The 20,015-nt window shown below is 38.8% G+C and overlaps 1 protein-coding gene across 3 annotated transcripts in view; it reads right to left on the bottom strand.

The window, feature by feature from the left end:
* lamb2 (laminin, beta 2 (laminin S)) overlaps window positions 1–19,986 on the bottom strand; it is a 72,453-nt gene extending 52,467 nt beyond the window's left edge. For 2 of the 3 annotated variants that reach the window (XM_057830367.1, XM_057830369.1), the window contains exons 1-2: window positions 19,788–19,986; window positions 19,551–19,603 (exon numbers count right to left, since the gene is read on the bottom strand). In XM_057830367.1, coding sequence (XP_057686350.1) covers window positions 19,551–19,581 — 31 coding nt within the window. In that variant the 5' untranslated portion in view covers window positions 19,582–19,603; window positions 19,788–19,986. The remainder of the gene's footprint in view (window positions 1–19,550; window positions 19,604–19,787) is intronic. The other variant, XM_057830368.1, reaches the window with a different exon arrangement.
* Window positions 19,987–20,015: the final 29 nt, after the last annotated feature.

Genomic DNA, 20,015 nt, shown 5'->3' with positions numbered 1-20,015 from the left:
CCTCAAAATTTAAACATGCATAATGCATACAATAGTCACATTTACTAATCACTTTTGTTGCAAATCTTTTTTTAAGCAATAAAACAAAATTGCAAAATGCAAAAAGTGCCATTTTAACAATAATACGAATCAGTTTTAATTTACATATGTGCGAATCTCAGTACAGTAGATCGTCTTCATAAAACAACAGCTCCAACTACAGCATTTCATCATTAGTATTCCATTATTGGCTCATCTTATCAATATAAAACAAAGTATGATGTAGGCACGAATTTAAATGCAGTTTAGCACGTGATTTTATATAGTTTGTATGATTTAACTATAATGTGCCTGTCAGGCTGAACAACCTACGGGCCGGATTTGACACCCCTGCCCAAAGTCATTCAAAATGTTATCAAACTCAGCAATAGAGGACAACGACAATGCCTAATCCACTTTAGCTAAATCGATTCAACAAACTCAGCAATGGGACAAAACGACAATGCCTAATCCACTTTAGCTAAATCGATTCAACAAACTCAGCAATGGGGCAAAACGACAATGCCTAATCCACTTTAGCTACATCGATTCAACAAACACTTGTAGGTTACTCCTAAGCCCATTTTAAAAGTATGATTGTCATTCTCCATAGAACTTGTGTCCAAGCGTCCAAGCTTACCCTTACATAGAACAATAATTCTTTCTCACTGCTTTGTTACATCCCAAAGAGTGCCGAAAATTGAAAACCAACACCATCTATGATCTCTCTTCCTTTGACTCCGCCTTGATGGCTGCCGATCAACCATCTCATTCATCTGCTGCTCACTTCAGAATCTGGTTCAACTTGATGTGATGCCTATCACATGTAAGCAGGACTGAAGTTCACAAATTCAATGACAAGGTTTTCTTCCAATATTTTAACCTCTTCTATGTCATATGATAGTAACTCTTAAGATACTGAACTATGATATATTATACAAAACATTCAACTTACAAGGTGAACTCTATTTGTGGGTTGGGTTAGGTCAACTCTTCCCCTGACCAAGTTCCAACCTCCATACACAGTGCATGGAACCTTGTGTACGGAAGTGCCCCCCGAAAAAAAAACTAACTGATACGAAAAGAGCCAGAGGAGTGGTGGACAACTTATCTTTTATCTGACAGTTCGGAAGTGAGTTGATGCGTCTGCTTATGTTGCGTGTTACGGCGTGAAGCAGATGCATCTTGTCGCTCTTTATCTCTGTGATTGTGTCTTGCGCTGCGTCTATTAATTGCAGATTTTTAATTGAAGAAAATTGATGTTAAATCTCACTTTTGACATGAGCAAGTTCTTTCGTTATCTCAAATAGCAAAAAATAACAGTCATTCTGATAGAAGACGTTTTGCATTTAAGTCTAATTTTGTTTTTTAATTTACTGGCACACATACCCTATTATTCCACATTAGACATTAGACTTTTCCTTTATTTTCCTAATGAATTCATGTAAGTAAAATTTTCTGTGATAGTCATTATAATACAAGGGGATATTAAGTTTTTCTTTGTATTTTTCATGGGGAACACATTCTCAGAGTATTAACAGTGCTTCATGATTTTTATATTTTTATATTACTAGTACATTACCGCGCCATTCCTAAAGAAAGTTTTTTTTTCCTTACACGACCCCATAATTACAATGTGGAAATTTTATTACACGTTCATTTGGAGGGATTTTGCAGGGTTATCTGGAGATAATGCATTGACGGTTCAGATGAGAACAGTGGCCTCCATAGATGGTAAAGGAAAGATGCTCTGAAGCAGAATGACAGGATCTCAGGACCTCTGACTGGGGTTTAAAGTGCCTACGAGAGGATAAAAAATAGCAACATTTACATTATATTATATTATAAGTAGCATTATTATGTGAATTAGAATCATATTTTGAGACAATTCGGACTATATACAACAATTTGGCAAAGCGCAGATGACGAGAAATTTGTCTTTTAATCCAGCGTTTAGCCACGCCTACCATTATAGGGCTCTAGTGTCCCCAACAGGAGTATGACGTCGGCAGGGTCATGGTTTCGTCTGATTTACAATTCAGCCCATTGAGGGGGAATTATTCAGAACGAGGAAACTGCGACGACGAGAGCTACAAAATGTCATTGTTTCAGTCTCTCCAATGTTTTTACAGGATATTCTTTTTATCGAAGTATTTTTCCCCAATTTCTAAATAAATGGTATGGTCATGACAAATAACAGACTTGTGCTAAATGGAACATGAAATATTAAAAAGGCATTTATTCAGTATGACATGGCAAAATTACTCCATAATAGTCAAAACTGCCCATTTCTTGCACCTCCCAAACTATATTTTATGCCACCGGCGTTAGTCCGGCTTTTGTCATTTCCCTGCCCTGGCCTCGGAAAGCGTAAACAAACCAGGAGGCGTGAAAGCTAGCCGACATGCTAATCCGAACTGAGTGATGTTTCAAAGTCTTATTCTCGCCTTTCCAGGTGAAAAATCACACAAAACTACCCCAGATTATGTCACAAAGCGGCGGGGTTGTCGATCGTCTTCTCCGATCGGCAACCCACCCGGCGGCGAGCAATTTACAGCTCGTCGTTCCCCTACTGTGGGCAGGAGAGCTCGTTTGCCGGGGAAACAGCTGGAGAATGACCGCCGGACAAACCGGCCAACGTTGGAGGAGCGCGTAGCTGCCACATGGTCAACACGAATATGGCGTAAATTAATGCTTAACTACACAGCGAAGAAGTAAACAGTGAGAGAGTGGCGTGCAGTTGTTGTGCAGCTAACATGGCAGGATGTGTCTGAGGAGAATTTTTCTACATGTCCGTCCATGATCAAACAAAAGTAAATAGTCCTTTATTTAAGGAAAGCTTGTCGTGTTTACTTTGTAATCGCTGTATTCGCGGCCATTTTTAACACAATGTTGCAATTTCTGATGGAGTTGAGAATTTGACAGAACATCGGGCACACGAAGAGGGCAATAAGCAGAGTATAGCGCTCTCCCGGCGGGCGAAGGACCGAGGGGGCTGTGCGGCCGAGTGGCATTCTCGGTGGACGATCAGCCACAAAATGCAATTCACCTCCGTATTAAAACGTGTGCCATGATCTCAGTATTTAACATAATACAAAATACAATGTTTACTCATTTCCTCGTCGCACCGTAGTAGGGCTTGTTTTGGCTAATATCAGCGGTGAATGGGAACCGTTTGATACCCAAAAAGGCTCACACGCCTCTCCCTGGTACAGCAACAATTTTTTGCAGCACATTTGGCTGGCGTGATGCGAAAAATAAATGAATTAATCCGCAAAATCAGCTGAATCCACAGTCCATCTGCATGCTATAAAGCAATGCTGTATTGTGAGATGCTGATGTCACATTCGCATTCGTCCTAAACCCGAGACTGGAGCCGGAAGTTACTCATTTTCATGGCGCGGGATTAAAAAATTGAATATATAAAACGATCGCTTCAACACACATCCAAGCGGTCCAGTTCATTCAGGAGCATAAAACACTGCGTGAAATATGAAATAAACATGCTTTTTGGTGTCATACACACTTTTAACTTCCAACACGACAATGAACTTTTAGGCACAAAGGCAAAACACAATGGAATAGCTTCAGCACAACTTTGTGAATTTCCTTTTCAATTCCTACCGGATTAAAATATGAAAACATCAACTTGTATAAAATTTCTAAGCATATTTATTCTACTGCATTTTGTTGCACTGTACTTCTACATTTGCAATAACAATCAAGTTGTATCTGAATCTACAAAATATTTTTGGTACTTATTTGTGCTATTGAAACAAAGCTGAGTGAAGCAAGTGTACATGAAAAATTTTGTAGTTCAATGGTCATTTAGTCTTGTGTCATTCTACTCTCTAGACAAGTATTTAGGAATATAATAAAAAAATTAGTCTCATTGGAGCAACACATGAATAAACAACTTTAGAGGTCTAGTCCTTTTATCACTGCAAATGTGATAACAGGAAAAAAAAGGCCAGAGGGAAGTACTGTACATCGAATTAAATGCACCACTTTATCATTCCTCCCCCTCTCCACCCATACATGGAGAGGGAAGGCATGGAAGAATGCTGGATGACAGCTGAGCAAGGAGCCGCTGTGTCTGTCGGATCTTAGCTCACTAGGTGCTGCTGTCAATTAGCCTGGAACAGCGGAAAATTCACTATTAACACTGTCACAATGCTGCAGGCTTCTGATATTAATCACTAAGTGGTGGGAGAACTAATCAAAGAAGGCATTACATGTTATCACAATTTCCAAAACTCCGTGAACACAAAGTACATGTGTGACAGTCCAGCCCATTCCCATGTCCAACATCAATGACCTCTGACTGATTCGAGGAAACACTCTCAAAGACACACCAATTCAGTGGAATTACACACCAATTCAGTGGAATTATAGATGCAGACACTACTACCATTTTTGCTCCATTTTAGTCCACCTAAATGAAATAACCACAAACTGTGTGCATGATTGTAATTCATTTAACAACAGAAAACAAAGTTACAAAACTGATGGAAGCTGTCAGACAAACAAGATGGCCAACTAGGAGTGGAGACACGGGGTGTCGTGGAGAGGAAGTGGCATCACCATGACACATTCCGAAAGGCCTGGCCAAACTGGAGAAGGAAAACGACAACTGTTTGCTGCCACATCTAGTAAACAATGAATGGCCCGACAGGCAGGGAAACAAATAGGCAGGCATTAATGAAAATAAATAAAGCCTATGACTGTAAAGATGTTCGTAAATATCGCTTAGTTGCTGCCTTGGCCATCAGGTAGCAGAGAAGAGTCAACACCCTTTTCCTGGCTAATTAGTGTACACGCTCACTGCCTGTGTCTTCTCTTTGCTGAGCACTTAGCAAGAGGAGGACCAACTCCGACCAAACAAACAGCTGCTCTCCTCCCTCCTCCCGTTTAGTCTGCCCTGCTGTTCACCTCCCTCATTTCTGTCATCCTCCACATGCGCCGCTGTCAAATCTTGAGGAGGCTGGCATAGCAACAAGTGGTGGATAAAGTGTTGAAATCCACTGGTGTACCGAATATTTGCAGTACATTGAGTAGACAGACTACATACTTGAAAAATTGCAATACTGTAAGCACTTAGGGAGTAAAAAGAGCTACTGAATGCAACATGAAACAAAACTTGGTAAGTTGGCTCCAATGACTTATTTCGTGAAGTCTTTCCTTTCTAGACACAGCTCCGTTGGTAAAAAAAAAAAAAAAATATATATATATATATACTAGGGCTGCAGCTATCGAATATTTTAGTAATCGAGTAATCGACTGAAAATTCTATCGATTAATCGAGTAATCGGATAAAACAAATATATTTTTAGGTGAAGAGCAATTATAAATATACATGAGAAAACAAGACATTTTATCTAATCTTGAACCATTTTCAGTCAATCAATGTCTTTATTTTCGATGTATATTGTAGCTAGAATTAAAAAAAAAAAAAAAAGACTAATTCACTGCTTTCACTCAAAAAACTTTTAGATCTTATTTTATTATTTTCTTTTTTTAAATATATATATATATATATATATATATATATATATATATATATATATATATTACCTAAAAATGCCGTTACGCTTGATAACACACATCACTTAAAAGTTAGGATTTTTTCCCACGTGTTTCAATTGAATTTCTCTTTGTGTCAAGCCATTTTTAAGTTCTAGTTAAGTTTTAAGTTAGTCTAAACTGTAAGTCCTGATAGGATTTTGAGTTTTTGCAGTGTTCAAAATAAATGTATGATACAGGCTGTACTGGAGCACATTAGGGACCAGTGCTACTTGGTGCTTTTTCCAGCAATGACTCCTGAGCTAAAATTGATAGTTAGCATGATTAAGTTTTTATTTTACACCCTCATCACTCCACAATGCTATGTTATCTTAAAGCCTGTATGTAAGACGCGTTAGCCACGCAACGACAGTGGTCATAATTAATTGAAACCTAGTCCTCCGCAGGGCTAACTTTACGTGAGCTAGTAGCGACAGTAACGTTAATCTTATTTATTAGCGCTTAGCGCTCTTTATTAGCGCTTAGCGCTGTACTGCTTTAAGATGGCGGCTGTTTAATAACGCTGCCCAGACGCGGCCGAGTCTGTCATTGCGCATCTAGTTCAACATACATGTGATCTTTATGATCTGTTACCAACGTAGCATCGTGCGGGCTAGTATTTGGCAACGTCGGCGTCGTTTGTGGCGGCTGTCAGCTGCAGTAAGTTTTTTTTTTCCCCTTCTTCCTCTCCGCACGTGACAGTGCGTTGTCCCGCATTAAAAGTAGTCCGAGCAAAACGTGATGCTTAGAGCTGTCAAAATAAACGATTACTCGAGGTGAATAAAATTACTCGGATCAGTTTTTAAACTCGAGTTACTCGAGTTGCTCGAGTACTCGTTTCAGCTCTAATATACACATATATAGGCAGCAATTAATGACAATAGACAAAGATTTTACAGATATTTAAGCAGACACATAAGAAAATTTGTTTCTTATGGAATTTTGAAATTCTGTTTAATTAACATAATGATTATGAAGGGTGTCTGGAAAAAAATACTCTTTCATAAGGTGTCCTTAAACAGCTGTTCTAAATGATGTAAATATGGAAGTGATCCAAGAGAAATATTAGCTGGAGATATGCGCATGCCAACGAAAGCAGACTGAATGGTGAAACAGTTCATTGTGTCCGTCAAGGCTCCACTCTCCTCTGCCCACCTGTTCCATATGATACATGTTTCTCCTTTCAGACATCTCCGCCATGACACGAGAATGTGCTTTGCTTCTTCCAGCTGTCCCCTATGTGCCAAAGCCTCCTAATCTAACAGTGTAATGGCAACATCTGGCCCCTCTCATTGAGATACACTGTTAAACTACGCTGACACGGAGGTGAACACTACCAAACTGACTAACAGCTGATGGGAACAACATCAACACAAGGCCAACAGCACTTGTCTCGAGGACAGTACTTGACTATAATGGAAACTCTCGACCCTTGTACCGCCATCCACAGTTCTCGAAAATATCAGATGGTTCTGATGCAACTGTACACATCATCAGTCATGTAATCTGAATTTTCAACGTTAGACACCCTAACCCAGACCACCCAGCCACGGTTGATCAAGCCACAGCTTGTGTACAGGTAGCATTTACTTGCTCCAATGGTTCTCCTCTCTGGATCTAGAGCAGGGGTCTGCAAGTCCGGTCCTCAAGAGCTGCCATCCAGCTTGTTTTCCATACTTCCCTCCTTTAAACACTTGAATCAAATGATCAGCTAAACTGCAAGCTCAGCAGGAGTCTGATAATTATCCTTATTATTTGATTCAGGTGTGTTAAAGGAGGGAGAAATGGAAAACAAGCTGGATAGCGGCTCTCGAGGACCGAACTTGCAGATCCCTGATCTAGAGCCAACAACTCAACTGCATCAGTGATGTTATTGATGGCTCTGCTCTTTGCCATTCTCGTAATGGCCAGGGCACTTAGAGCTTTGTGGAGGGAGTCCCCCACAAATCCTCTGCCCACCTCAATGGACATATACCTTTCCTCTCAGCCCTATACACAAGTGAATGACCAGGCTTTCTATCTGGACCTCTTCCTTTCATGGGCCTCCCCCCATAAATTTAACTTGCAGACTCAAGAAACACAAGCAAACAATGCGTCAATATTCATAGCCAAGTATTAAATCACCTCAGCTTGATTTGTATTTACCACTTGAAAGGAACTACACGAGATTTTTAGAATTGATTTAAAATACTTTTCAACTCAATGGATGCACCCTGATGAGTCCACTCAGCACTTACATTTTAACCGAGATTGCTTCAAAAAGCCCTTTTTTCTTACTTGTGCTAGAGAGGGTTCAGGTCAACCTCTCTGGGCAAACACGCGGCTGCGCACATCATCGAGTGTCCCCGCGGCAGCAGCGGTTTTTCATCTAGCCTCCGTCTAGTCTCCACTGGTCAAAAACACTTTGCTAACCCACTTAATACTTTCAATTGTTTTTAAGTGTCTGGTGCTGATTTAGCAGGCCAAACAATCGTTGTTTTATGTTCGTGTTCATACAAGCATGTGTGCCAAGCACAAGCTGCAGTTCCACTTTAGCCCGGAGGAGGCAGTCGCAAGAAAAAAGTGACAAATTCAATATAGTTCCTTTAAACAAATTCAAAATGAACTATGACCACCAAGCTCCCTATACTGGTAAACTTATAACCTACAGGTAACAAGAATATTAAATAATTTAAGTAGTCAGCTCTGGGACGAAACATTAAAAATAGGGCTCCAAGGATCAATGTGTATACATACTTAGAATATACCAACCAAATTTCACTGTGATCTGCCCATAAACAATAGAGGAGTAGCAATTTTAGTTAGTGTCCTCCCCAACAAGTAGACAAAGTAAATGTGAACTTTAAACCCCCCTCCCAGTGATCTAAAAACAAAAAAGCGCAGAACATCACCAATATTCTATGCTAAAAAAAAATGTCACTACAACGCTGTAATAAAATTGTTCTGCACGACAAAAGAAATACTTGATTAAAAAAAAAAAAAAAAAAAAAAAGGGTTGCTATTAAAAGCATTTAAAGGCCATGAGATCAAAGTGATTAGGATGACCATATCTCAGAAGGACTAGCTACTGACCACAGACCAAATAGAACAGATGATGAGACACACATGGCCAGCAGATGTTGGCTACAGCAATTTTGTCAACCTCTTTTAAGCGACTCTTGAAGGTCGAATTCACTGAAGGTGCTAATTAGAGCCCTGATGATGACTATGTGGTGCCATTGAGAGGAGAAAGCTAAAAGAAAACCTACAGTAGCTATATAAGGAACTGGTCAACTTTTATTTGCAGCCTGCTTTGATTTGAAGAATTAAAAATAACAATTTAACGTAAACATTAAGCTGCAATAACTATTAATGCAAAAAAACATTCTTCACAACACACTACAACCAAGTCCTGTTAGTAAGGCAAGAAAGTATGTTCTTACATTACATCATACACATACCAGGGTAAAACAAGACTGACCTCATCCAATTTTAGATGTCAAAGTTAATTTTGAACCAACAAGTGTCAGTGAAAACAGGCCCGTCATTTGGAAATACCGTTCATTCATATTTTTTTCACATGAATTTAATTGGCTATCAAAACAAAAAAACACTGAAGATGTTCAAAAATGCACAATTTGGCAACAAAAGCACTTTTTTTTCATTATTTACGAGGCATTAGTTTTTGAGCATAGTTGAGTAATATACCGCATTTTTGGGACTACATAACAGACTAAAAATATTTTATTTTCCCACAAAAAGTCTTACATATGAATACTGTTCGTTCCTACATAATTTACATATATCTTAAATCGCTCTAGTCTGAAATGAATTGCACACGGCTATAAATAAAATGTCTGATCAACTAGAAAAAGACAATGTTTGAAGACAAATATTTTAGTATGCAGTCCTGCTATGTTGCACCATACAAAAAACATTTGCCCGTTTAATGTTGGTATCTTTTTAAAATATGAGAGCAAATCAAGGCTCTTAGTGTTCCACCAAACTCAGTAATTGACAGCAAGACTATATTTGCTCTTTTAGTTTCAATTATATACATCTTTTTATTTGAGCTTTTTAATACAAGTACCTAGGGCTGCAGCTATTGATTATTTTAATAGTTGATTAATGGATGAACTAGTTAGTTCGAATAATCGAGTAATCGGATAAGGAATGAAAAATGTAAAATACCTGAGCCTCAAACCGTATAAAAAAAATGAGGATATCTATGTACAACAAAAGAACAATTGGCTAACTGACATCGCAAAAGTCCACTAGCTTAAATGCTACAAAATGCTAACTTTGGTTCAGACACATAATGGTTCAGACAAATATTCCCACAAAAAAAGGCTAAATATGCCTATAAACTAAATTATGAATACATGAAAAACATTAGCTCAAACAAAAACTTATGTTGGTCTTAACAGGGAGCAGTTGGATTCAGCCATGTGAAATGAGGCAGACCAGAGGGCAGTGTATCCACCCTAATCAATAAAATTAATGCAAACAATTTCAAAATAAACCATTACAATGCCACTTTAATGGCGTACCGCACGCATGCTATTTTTAGACCGTCACGTCGCATCGTAAAGCGGAAGCAAAGCCGAAATGGGACATTATAGACCCGCCCTCGCATGGATACAATGCAATTTGTGCCACTTTTCTCCGGTAATCTTTCAAAAACGAACATGCCGATCACGCATTGCTTTTTTGGAACTTGTAGAAACGACTCGAGACATTACGACACATGAAGGATGTTTTCTTCATACGTTTCCGGAAACCAAAAACTCGGGAGGAAAAAATGTGAAGACCGAAACAACACCAGCTCGGTGAATCCATTCACTTTTCATATGCAGTAAACATTTTGTTGGTTTGGCATGGTCTTTCAGAGGACAAAGAGGTAAGCCATTTTTATATTGTTAACTTAATTTTTTAGCGTAACGTTGTGCCGTACTGCTTTTGTATGACAATGAATGACCTGAAAAGAATTACAATGGTATCTGACTGCCACTGTTACCGTTTCTGTTTATGTGCACCAGGCACATCATTTTCGGAGAGAATTGGTAGGTTTAGCTCTGTAAACATCTCCTTTGTACACGATTTCCATTCATTTCCTATTAGGGACAACCGGTGGCTTGTCCCTACTTAGCAACAGTAGCTAATGTCATGAATATTAATGAGCTGAAGTGACGTGTTGCTTGCGGTACGCCATTAAACGAATACTCGAAGCAATAAAATTTAATTCGAATATTTTTTTTCTAATCGAATACTCGAGTTAATCGATTAATTGTTGCAGCACTACAATTACCTCAGTCCAAGGGCGTAGGTTTGTTCTCAATGTTGGTAGGGACGATATAACAACATAACCTGTACACATTTTGCTGGGTACAGGACATTAATAAGACTAAACATATTGGGTGAAAGGCAGTCAGGGCTACATTTCTCTCCAATAAGAACCTAGTTAATTGATAGGCTTGATGATTGCTGCAAAATAAATCTGTATTGACCTATACTAACTTTCACACTGCAAATTTACAGTATAACGTCCTAATATGATAATTTTTCCTAAATCTAGTCAGATAATTTCCAACTTGTTTTGAACTTTAAAGGCTAGTTAACACATTAATGCGTCAGATTCTTCCACTTACATTTAGTAAATATTACGATTTGCTCTTATTAAGCCTATACATCTAAAAGTCGGTCATTTTTAACTAAATCAAGAAAAAAGATGCTTCCAAATAATGTTTCGAACAATTTCTATTCTTGAATTAAGAAAGTTTCTTGTTCTTTAACCTGTCCTGTTCAGCTGCTTGACACAGAGAATGGAGATCTGAGTGTCCGATTGGCCAAAACAGTTTTACCATTTCACATGGAAGTATGAAATACTCCCATTGTGATAATTCAACATACCTCATTTATTAGGAGAAAGCAGCGAACAGGAAAGGCTATGGGGGAACAGAAGAAAAGAAGGAGAGAAAGACAGAATGCACAAACAACTGCAACAATACATTCAACACAGACACTAACTATGAATATGTTGGTGCGTTTGCTAATTGTATCATTGAATTAAGAACATTTCTGACAAGTTTTTTAAGTCTAAATATACAAACTTTTTGCTTAAAATAAGTCTGTTAAGCTTTTTTTCCAGCTAGCTATTTTTCTTATTTCAAGAAATTTGAGTAAAATTTACCTGAAGCACTGTCAGATAATTTCACTTATTGCTAGAAGATTTACACTGAAAAGAAGGGAATTATTATTATTATTATTTTTTTTTCTTCCAGTTTTAAGGAGGTGGGTTTTTGCAGTGCATATATATTGGTTCAGGTGATACAGCGTTTGATTTAAACCTTAGTTTTCAAAATCTACTAAAGAAACATTTTGAAAACTTCCAGAATAAATGGATTTTATTAGCAAATTGAACTTGCATTATTTGAAGTTTTGAACACAAATTATATTAACACACATAAGAAATACAAACTTGTTAATCATCTCTTAAGTATTCAAGAATGCAAAAACCCCCCAAAAACATTTGTCTTAATACCACTCAAAATTGTCTGTCTAAATAAATACAACAAAAAAATCTTCTTAATCGGGGAATAACAAAAATGAATAAAAAGTGAGCCTTCTTTCAGGAAAAAAACACTACTTCTTTTGTCCACAAGCACAGTCAACTCAACAAAAAAATGAAAGCTCCTTTGTGCTGCTTTAAGACCACATAGGCAGAATAAAAATGAAAACTGGGGAGAAGGGGGTAAACCTTGTTACAATAAATTTCTTACAGCTGAGCAGAGTTCACTATATTTCTCACAGTTTAATTAACGTTAACATAGTAGAAAACACATACAGAAGGGCACTTCTCCTCAGCAACTTCCTACTCAGTTAGCAAGTTCACATAGTGTAATGGAATGGCAATGCTAAACTGTGATGCAGATTGGATTTACGGTAGCAAAATTAATACGTTTCACAACAAGTACGTTTTACATTACTTACAGCGGGCTGCTGGCCGAAAAAAAACTTCCAAAACCCTCCCATGTAACGTAATTCTGTACTGTGAGAGACAGCTGCGTGTGTATGTGTTGGGGGGGGGTCAAGTCATCAGCCAATCAAACGTACGTTTGATGAAAAAAAACAAACATGGAACGGCACATTCAGCAAGTAAAAAAGGGGTAAATGTAAGTCTGAAAATAAAGAAAATAATTAACTCAATATTGGTAGGGTCAATTCTATCGTTACAACATATGGGAAGACACTCTAAATGACCTATATAACTGAACGCATTATCTAATGCAAATAGGGTTGGTGGGGACAATTTGAGCCTCCTCAAAAGATGGTAGTGTTTTGTCCCTACCGTCCCACTGCAAACCTACGCCTTTGCCTCAGTCAATACATCTCAGCCAAACCCACAGTAACAATTCACTTAATCTTTTTCATGGTCCATTTGGTATAAGAACAAAAGGGTAAACGCTTAGTCTTTGCCATAATTCCAAAGTTATGATTGACTATATCGTGACCAGGTCCTCCATCTATTTTACACAGACCACACATACATTACTAACTAAACAAAACACAGCAAGACACCCCAAAAAATAAATAAATAAATCATTAAATAAAAGAAAAACAACCAAGAAACTCACAAAGCACACAGTTCAATGATACAATAAGTAGCATTGATATTATAATGAACAAAATGTAAAACTAAATATTAACTACCGGTAAACTAAACTAACTAAATTTAACAAAATGAAAAAGGAAGTGTCTGGCACAAACTTGGGGAATGACCCATGCATAGCACTTTTTGGTTGCCCTCCTATCACCTATTTTATCTGCACCAATACGCCATGTAATCGCTTTCATGACCGTACTAGCAAGACGTCTTATTTTATTCAAGCGGAAACATGCACATCCCCCATCATATAATAGTTGGCTCAACAAGGTTCTGACGCATTTAAAGCTAGACAGGATGAGATTCTCACTCACTGGTAGGGGAAGTACTTTCCACAAAACCTGGCAGCCCTTTAAAAATTACCTGGATGGACTCACAATCTCCCGAGAAAGCGACTAGAAGCCCTGCCCCATCCCTTTTTAGTTCGATTATAATAGCAAATCTAATTTGCGATTATGATAAGCAACCCATTTTAATCTATAATAGATTTACCAATTAAGCTAAGCTAAAAAAAATCTTCAAGGAGCTGTTACTATAAGCGGTCAGAATGGATAGCACAGAAGCTTTAGGGAGGTATGTGTGAATATCATTCAAATATAGACAGCCTCAAACATATGTAACAGCTAGCCCATGTTTACAAGCCTAGTTCAGTGTGTGTCTGCATGTGCGCGCACATATGCATTTTCGTATTTGAGAAAAAGAGCGAGAGAGAGAGCAAAAGACATTGAGAGTCCGTTTCCTCCTGACAATATCACACAATAATTACACTTTGTCTTCAGTTTAATAATAATAAGTTTCAAGGTGTTTGATGGGGCTATTATACAAAGCCTGTCATGAGCATTAGCTGCTGGGTTCATGACAAAACTTAAAGAGTTGGGAAATGTCTAGAATCACATTAGGTGGGAATGACATCAAGACTCTTACAAGAGGTTATAGAGCATAATGTAAGCTTAACACAAGCATTGGAACAACCACTGATGCCGTTAGGCTATATATAGCTTGTCTTTGCATTTTTTTTTCTTTTCTAAAGCAACACTAGGTAACTTTTTAGTTTTGGTCGATTTTAGCAACGCCGGTGGATGGACAAAAGCAGTACTCTTTTGACTTAAGGAAGACCGTTTCCCATGAAGACCAGCGCACAGTGTCGTAAAATCACCTGGATGGATTGAACGACATTTCTGTTTCTAGCGGCTGTGTAAAGGATGAATAGTAAAGAGGTAATGAATCCAGTTGTGGCTAAAAAATAGCATATGACAGTTCGCAACTGTGTGGTTTTTGAGTGGCTAACCCCCCCACCACCACCACCACCACCACAACTCGTCAGTGCTGACGAATGCGGTTGAGGAGGGGCGTCACCCCAACGAGTGAAAGCCGGGCCAATGTTTATTCTTGATTGTCCTTTTTTCCTGGTAGCCTCCTTTTTTTCCTCAGACAAAACATGTAGTCTCTTTTGTTGCTCTGCCATCTTTGTAGAATTCACGTGAAGGTTGAAAAGTTACCTAGTGTTGCTTTAAAGATGTTACATACGTAATTGTTTTATGGTGGTGCATGGTGAACCAGCGAGAACATTTGTGAATTGAAAGGTGAACTCAAACTCAATAATTGCCAGTGCAGCTCTATTTTCATATGTAGTGCAAATCGAGAGGTGCCGTGCATGAAAGTGGGTTATACAGAGTGTTTGTTTATTTGCCAGAAACGTGTAGGTAGGCACATTTAAAAGGGCACAATTATGGTGCTATATATATCAATTGCCTTTGTCTTACTGCCAGGACGGATTGTCAATTCGTAATCTATTTTAAATACATCATATGCTTCATTTATGAAGCTTCAAAAATGTCCGTTTCAAGTCTGATTCTTTGAATACAATAAGTCAATCGTTCTCGTGGCTGGAATGTGCAACAGTTCTCTTCAGAGCATGACATCAGTAATCCTTTGGTTCAGCTATCCGGGCCTTTGTTTTTAATGAGACCAGATCCATTTCTCATTTCATCCACCCCCACCTTTATCTATACCTCCACTTTTCAGACAGAAAAGCTCCCACTAACAAAAACCTGACTCACTGGGCCTTTCATATGAACCAACCTGTTTCCTCTCTGCCCTCCCTTTAGCCCCCACCTTAAGGCCAACCCCCTGGTTCTTTGTCCCATTTTCTGTCCAAGCCTTTTTTGCTCCTCTACTTTTCCTGCCTTGCTCTCTCTCACACTCTCCCTCTGTAGCTGCGACTTAGTGGGCTTTGGTACACCATTGTTCTGATATCTACACAAGTCCGGAGGCTGCCACTTACAAAAGCCCTGTGGGACACACTCTCAAACTTAGATTGCTGAATTCCAACCTTCACCTGCGCAAGCCAATATGCGACGGCACACACACAATGAGGAGGAGCTAAGAAGCCTCCGTCCCTTTCTTACACACATGAGTATAAGGCAACGTTAAATTAGAGAGGATTTGCTTTGCCTCAAATACACATCGATGCTTCATACATACATACAACCAAGAGGAAGTGAGAAAGCCCTTTCCGGGAGATGTCAATGTGAAAGAAAAGGTGAATTACAGAGTAGAAAGTGCCCCCTCCAGACAAAATGGTCAAGTCCAGTTTACTACCCCAAACTTAAGTCTCTTTAATCACCAAAAACATACTAATAACTAGAGCTGGGAAAAACTATCATTTGGCGACATATCGCGATCCTTTATGTCACAATCCGAATATGGATACTTTTGAATGAGTATCGATATTTTAGATACTTTTAATGTGCTGCGCCAATGCAGCGCCGGCCACAAGCCAACACACTAGAGATGTCCCGATCCGATCACTCTCTGCCCTGCTGCTTTTCTTGGTCCGTGCGCTCGAGATTGCTTGTTAAAGTTAACAATGAGCAGTGTTCTCATGTGTCTGATTACTTTTTTTCCAGTAAGGGGTAATGTAACATGTTCATTTTTCCACACCAGTAATCGGATTAAAGTTCCTTTCCTTAGTTCCTGTCCGTTACTATTTGTTATTGTCTCATAATGAATATAGAATGAAGAAATTTGTAGTCGTGTACGAAGAGCATTTTCTAGAAGAAAATGCTAGAAAAGTTACCGGTACTTGTTTCCATGGTAACAGCTACTTCCTGTTTTGGACTCGAGTCACATGCGCTAAATGTTGTGGGACTGAGAAAGGTGTGGGCCAGGCGGGTGCACATTCGAGCCGAGTGTAGAGATGTGCGAGAGAATGTTGATCTGTGTACATCCATGAATGAACGTGAGTATTTTTCATTCATTCTGGTGGGTATTAGGCAGCGTTAGGATTAACTGTGTATTGTTGATTATTGTGCTTACAATTTGCATTGTTTTACATTGGTACTGATATGCCTTTAACCCTAACCCAAATTTAGAATTTTTCACATTAGGCTTTATCTTCGATTTACCTGGATTGAATTAGTCGGTTGAATTGATTTCAATGAATTCCATGCAGTTTGTTAGTTATTTGTTAGTTTCAGGGCTCCGGAGTGACTTAGATAGTGCGAGTCAATGGTGGTTGAAATCAACTCCATCAACTAATTAAACCTCTGCTAGCTCAAAGATTGAGCCTTATGTAAAAAATTCTAATCCTCCCCTTTAAATTCATTTATTGGAAAGTCAATTACACGCGAGGAATTTTTTCTGTTGTCATTCTTATGTTGAGGCGGCAAAGGGACAAAAATTGTTAAAAAGTAACTGCTAAATTACTTTTAAAGCAACTTAGTTACTTTGATAATGAAGTAATCAGTAAATGATTATTTATTTATTAATTTTAACATTTTTTTGTATCAGATCAGTACTCGGTATAAAATGTGAAGTGTTTTGAATAGTTTTTGTTCTATTTTGCACAGGAACAGTTGCTACAACAGTTAATGCACTTTTCTATGAAAAAAAAAAAAGAATGTCAAATGGCGTCTAGTTTAAACGGAGATACATGCCTCTGTGTTTTTAAAAATTTCAAAAGGTAATATGTTCCTATAGTTGAAGTATTGCAATATGCATCAAATCGCCACACAGGTATTGGGTTACGGATCAGATCGTGACAAAAGCGGATCATCCCAGCACCACTAGTAACTATCAGTAGCAGTTTGACCCCAAACTCCTCTCACTGCAGAGCACCCTCCTCCACAAGATCTCTCTCATCGTCAGTTGAATAAATTTCCTCCAAAAAGCTTGATGTATTACAAGAAATATCCACTGTTTCGCAATCAGATTGCAATGCTACATTGGAGTCTACCATGGTGTTGCAGTCAGCTGCTTGGCTCTTCACCTCTAGCAACTTTACAACAGTTCCAGGATGCCATAATTGTTTTGCCCGCGCCTTCACAATAATTGCCTTTTTCCCCCGCAATGTAATAAGACCAGTGCATCCAGCTTGATGTATGCTGTTATTTAGATTTATAGCAATTGTTTAAGATCAAACAAAGGTCTGAAGTAACACTTGAACCTCAAATTAAAAGACACACACACATCCACGCAAGCACTCATCCCAGAGAATAAGAAAAGCACAAAGGCAAAAGTGAAAAATAGGCAGAATTCGCGGTCCTTTCGTCACAATGAAACATGCACACATTTATTAACATCAATGACCCCGGGTGTTTGAAAATGACCTTTGACCTTGCATCCTGTTCTAAGAGGTGTCACAAGTCCCTAGCTGACTGTCAATGTGTCTTATATCAGTTTGGGATGTTCAATCCCCCTTGTATCCAGATTCTACATCCTCATTTCCTACCATAGCTTGAATGCGTCCATAATTGATTAAAAAAAATTAAAAAGGTGAGCTAAAAACCTTCCAAATGTGGCATAAGGGCATCTCAGAGGTGAACCTATGACAGATCCAGAGGGGCTCCCTCTGCTCAAATCCCAATGCTAACACACGGGCAATCAAACATGGGGCCCTGCAGTCACGGGCCACATCCTTAACCACTTGTCCGTGACTTTCACTTTCCCTCTCACAGAATCTACTGAATCACAAGAAACACTCTCACTGTTCAATATATTCAATGCAAATAATGTTATACCCAGCAGTATGAATGTGAGCATGAATAGTGGACTTTCACCCTATTTGACCTACGACTGACTGGTCGCCAGTTTAGGGACTTATGCTCGAAGTCACCCCGTGACCCCGACCTGGGTAAGCAGTGATGAGAATGGCTGGAGATATCCAGCAATTCATAGTTTAAGTGTAAGACAATTGGCATGCATAACTTAACTGGACACATACACACACATATACAGAGTCACTCACACCCTTATAAAAGAATACATAAACACTCTCCTCTAGGTTCTCCTGCAGTGCTTTAGGTACTGTAACTGTTGGTGTGGAGTTGGTGCCTCTATTTGTGGACACCACCCAGAGGCCTTTGCTATCAGTCTCACCAAGTGGCTATTTTAATAGTTCTAGTACACGTTGCCGGATATTTATAATGAAGAGCAAAGAAGATATGCTACACAATGACATTTTTCAATGCCAAAATCTATTATACATTCGCTTAAAACTGTTCAACTCTGAATGTTTAAAGCAATAAAAATATCTTGTACAGAAGGCTAAAATAAAATGACATGCATGTTTGCCGAGTTTACGAAAAATTGAAAACACTCATTACAATGTGATTAGAATGAAAACGAACAAGTCATTATTGCTTTATAGACAGGGTATTTGACGGGACTCTTGTACTGGAAATTTCAGTGAGAGTGGTCATAATTTTTTTGAATGGTCAGTTTACATAAATGATCAAGGTCGCACCCAATCTGCAACTTCTTTGAAATAGCCAAAGAAAATTAATAGTTGAACCTGCAGCACTGCCCTGAGATTGTCTGGCAGGTGGAATAGACTAAAGCACCCCGGTGTTTGGTATGGATAATTGATGAAATACAATCTACAAATAAAATATCTTAACGCCACCTCCAAAATACATAATACCAAAAGACAATAAAAATAAATTAAAAAAAAACAAGCTTACCCTGGTCAACATGGATTACAATACTTTGTTTAAAAATATATGTGATGTCCAACGGTGACTCTAAATTGGCCTTCTAAAGGCAAATTATTTTTATTTTTCTATTTCATGTAATCGATGGACATATTGTATGCATGTGTCACATCCTATATATGCTGCCCCAGTGAAAAGTATGTGACTTGTTTTTGCGCACCCAACATGAACAAGTTGATGTGCTGCCCTCCAGAGACTTAACCAAAGAGAAGCCAGTGACCTGAAGACAATCACGAATGCCTCTGCAAGCTCTCCACTGGATCACTTCTAAGGATTTCTTAAGGATCATAAAACACGGATAAACTTCAAAAGGTGTGGGTGAACACTGTACTCACCGCAGACCAACAGCAACAGTGACCCTTGCATCTCGCAGCTGAAAACTGATAACCTGCAGGAGAAAGTCGGAAAACTTCATCATCCAGACCGCACGCATATTTGTAACACTCTTACAACTTCGGAAAAGTGAACACAAAATTGACTAGGACGCAAAAGGCTTTTTAATTGAGTTGCTTTTAGTTATTTACCATTACAATAAGTAAATATCCAAATTAACACTGCTTCCATTTACGCACTTTGATTTACCGTCGCAAAGAGGCGGACACTGACAGAGTTGGTGTCTCTCAAATTTTTGGGTCCGAATCAGCCGCTCTGCCTACGGGTCCACTTGTTGCGAAGCTGCGGGACACGACTGGAGCTTGCGCCGCCTTGCTCCAGCACGAGCGAGACTTATCTGCTCCTGTGCGTGGAAAAGCCGGGCTGGAGTCCGACTGGAAGGGAGCAAAACACGGACAGGGAGGGAG

Source organism: Corythoichthys intestinalis, chromosome 2 (assembly GCF_030265065.1).
Source record: "Corythoichthys intestinalis isolate RoL2023-P3 chromosome 2, ASM3026506v1, whole genome shotgun sequence".
NCBI classification, from domain to species: Eukaryota; Metazoa; Chordata; class Actinopteri; order Syngnathiformes; family Syngnathidae; genus Corythoichthys; species Corythoichthys intestinalis.
Note: the sequence above shows the minus strand (reverse complement) of the source record. Positions and strands in the feature narration are given on the sequence as shown.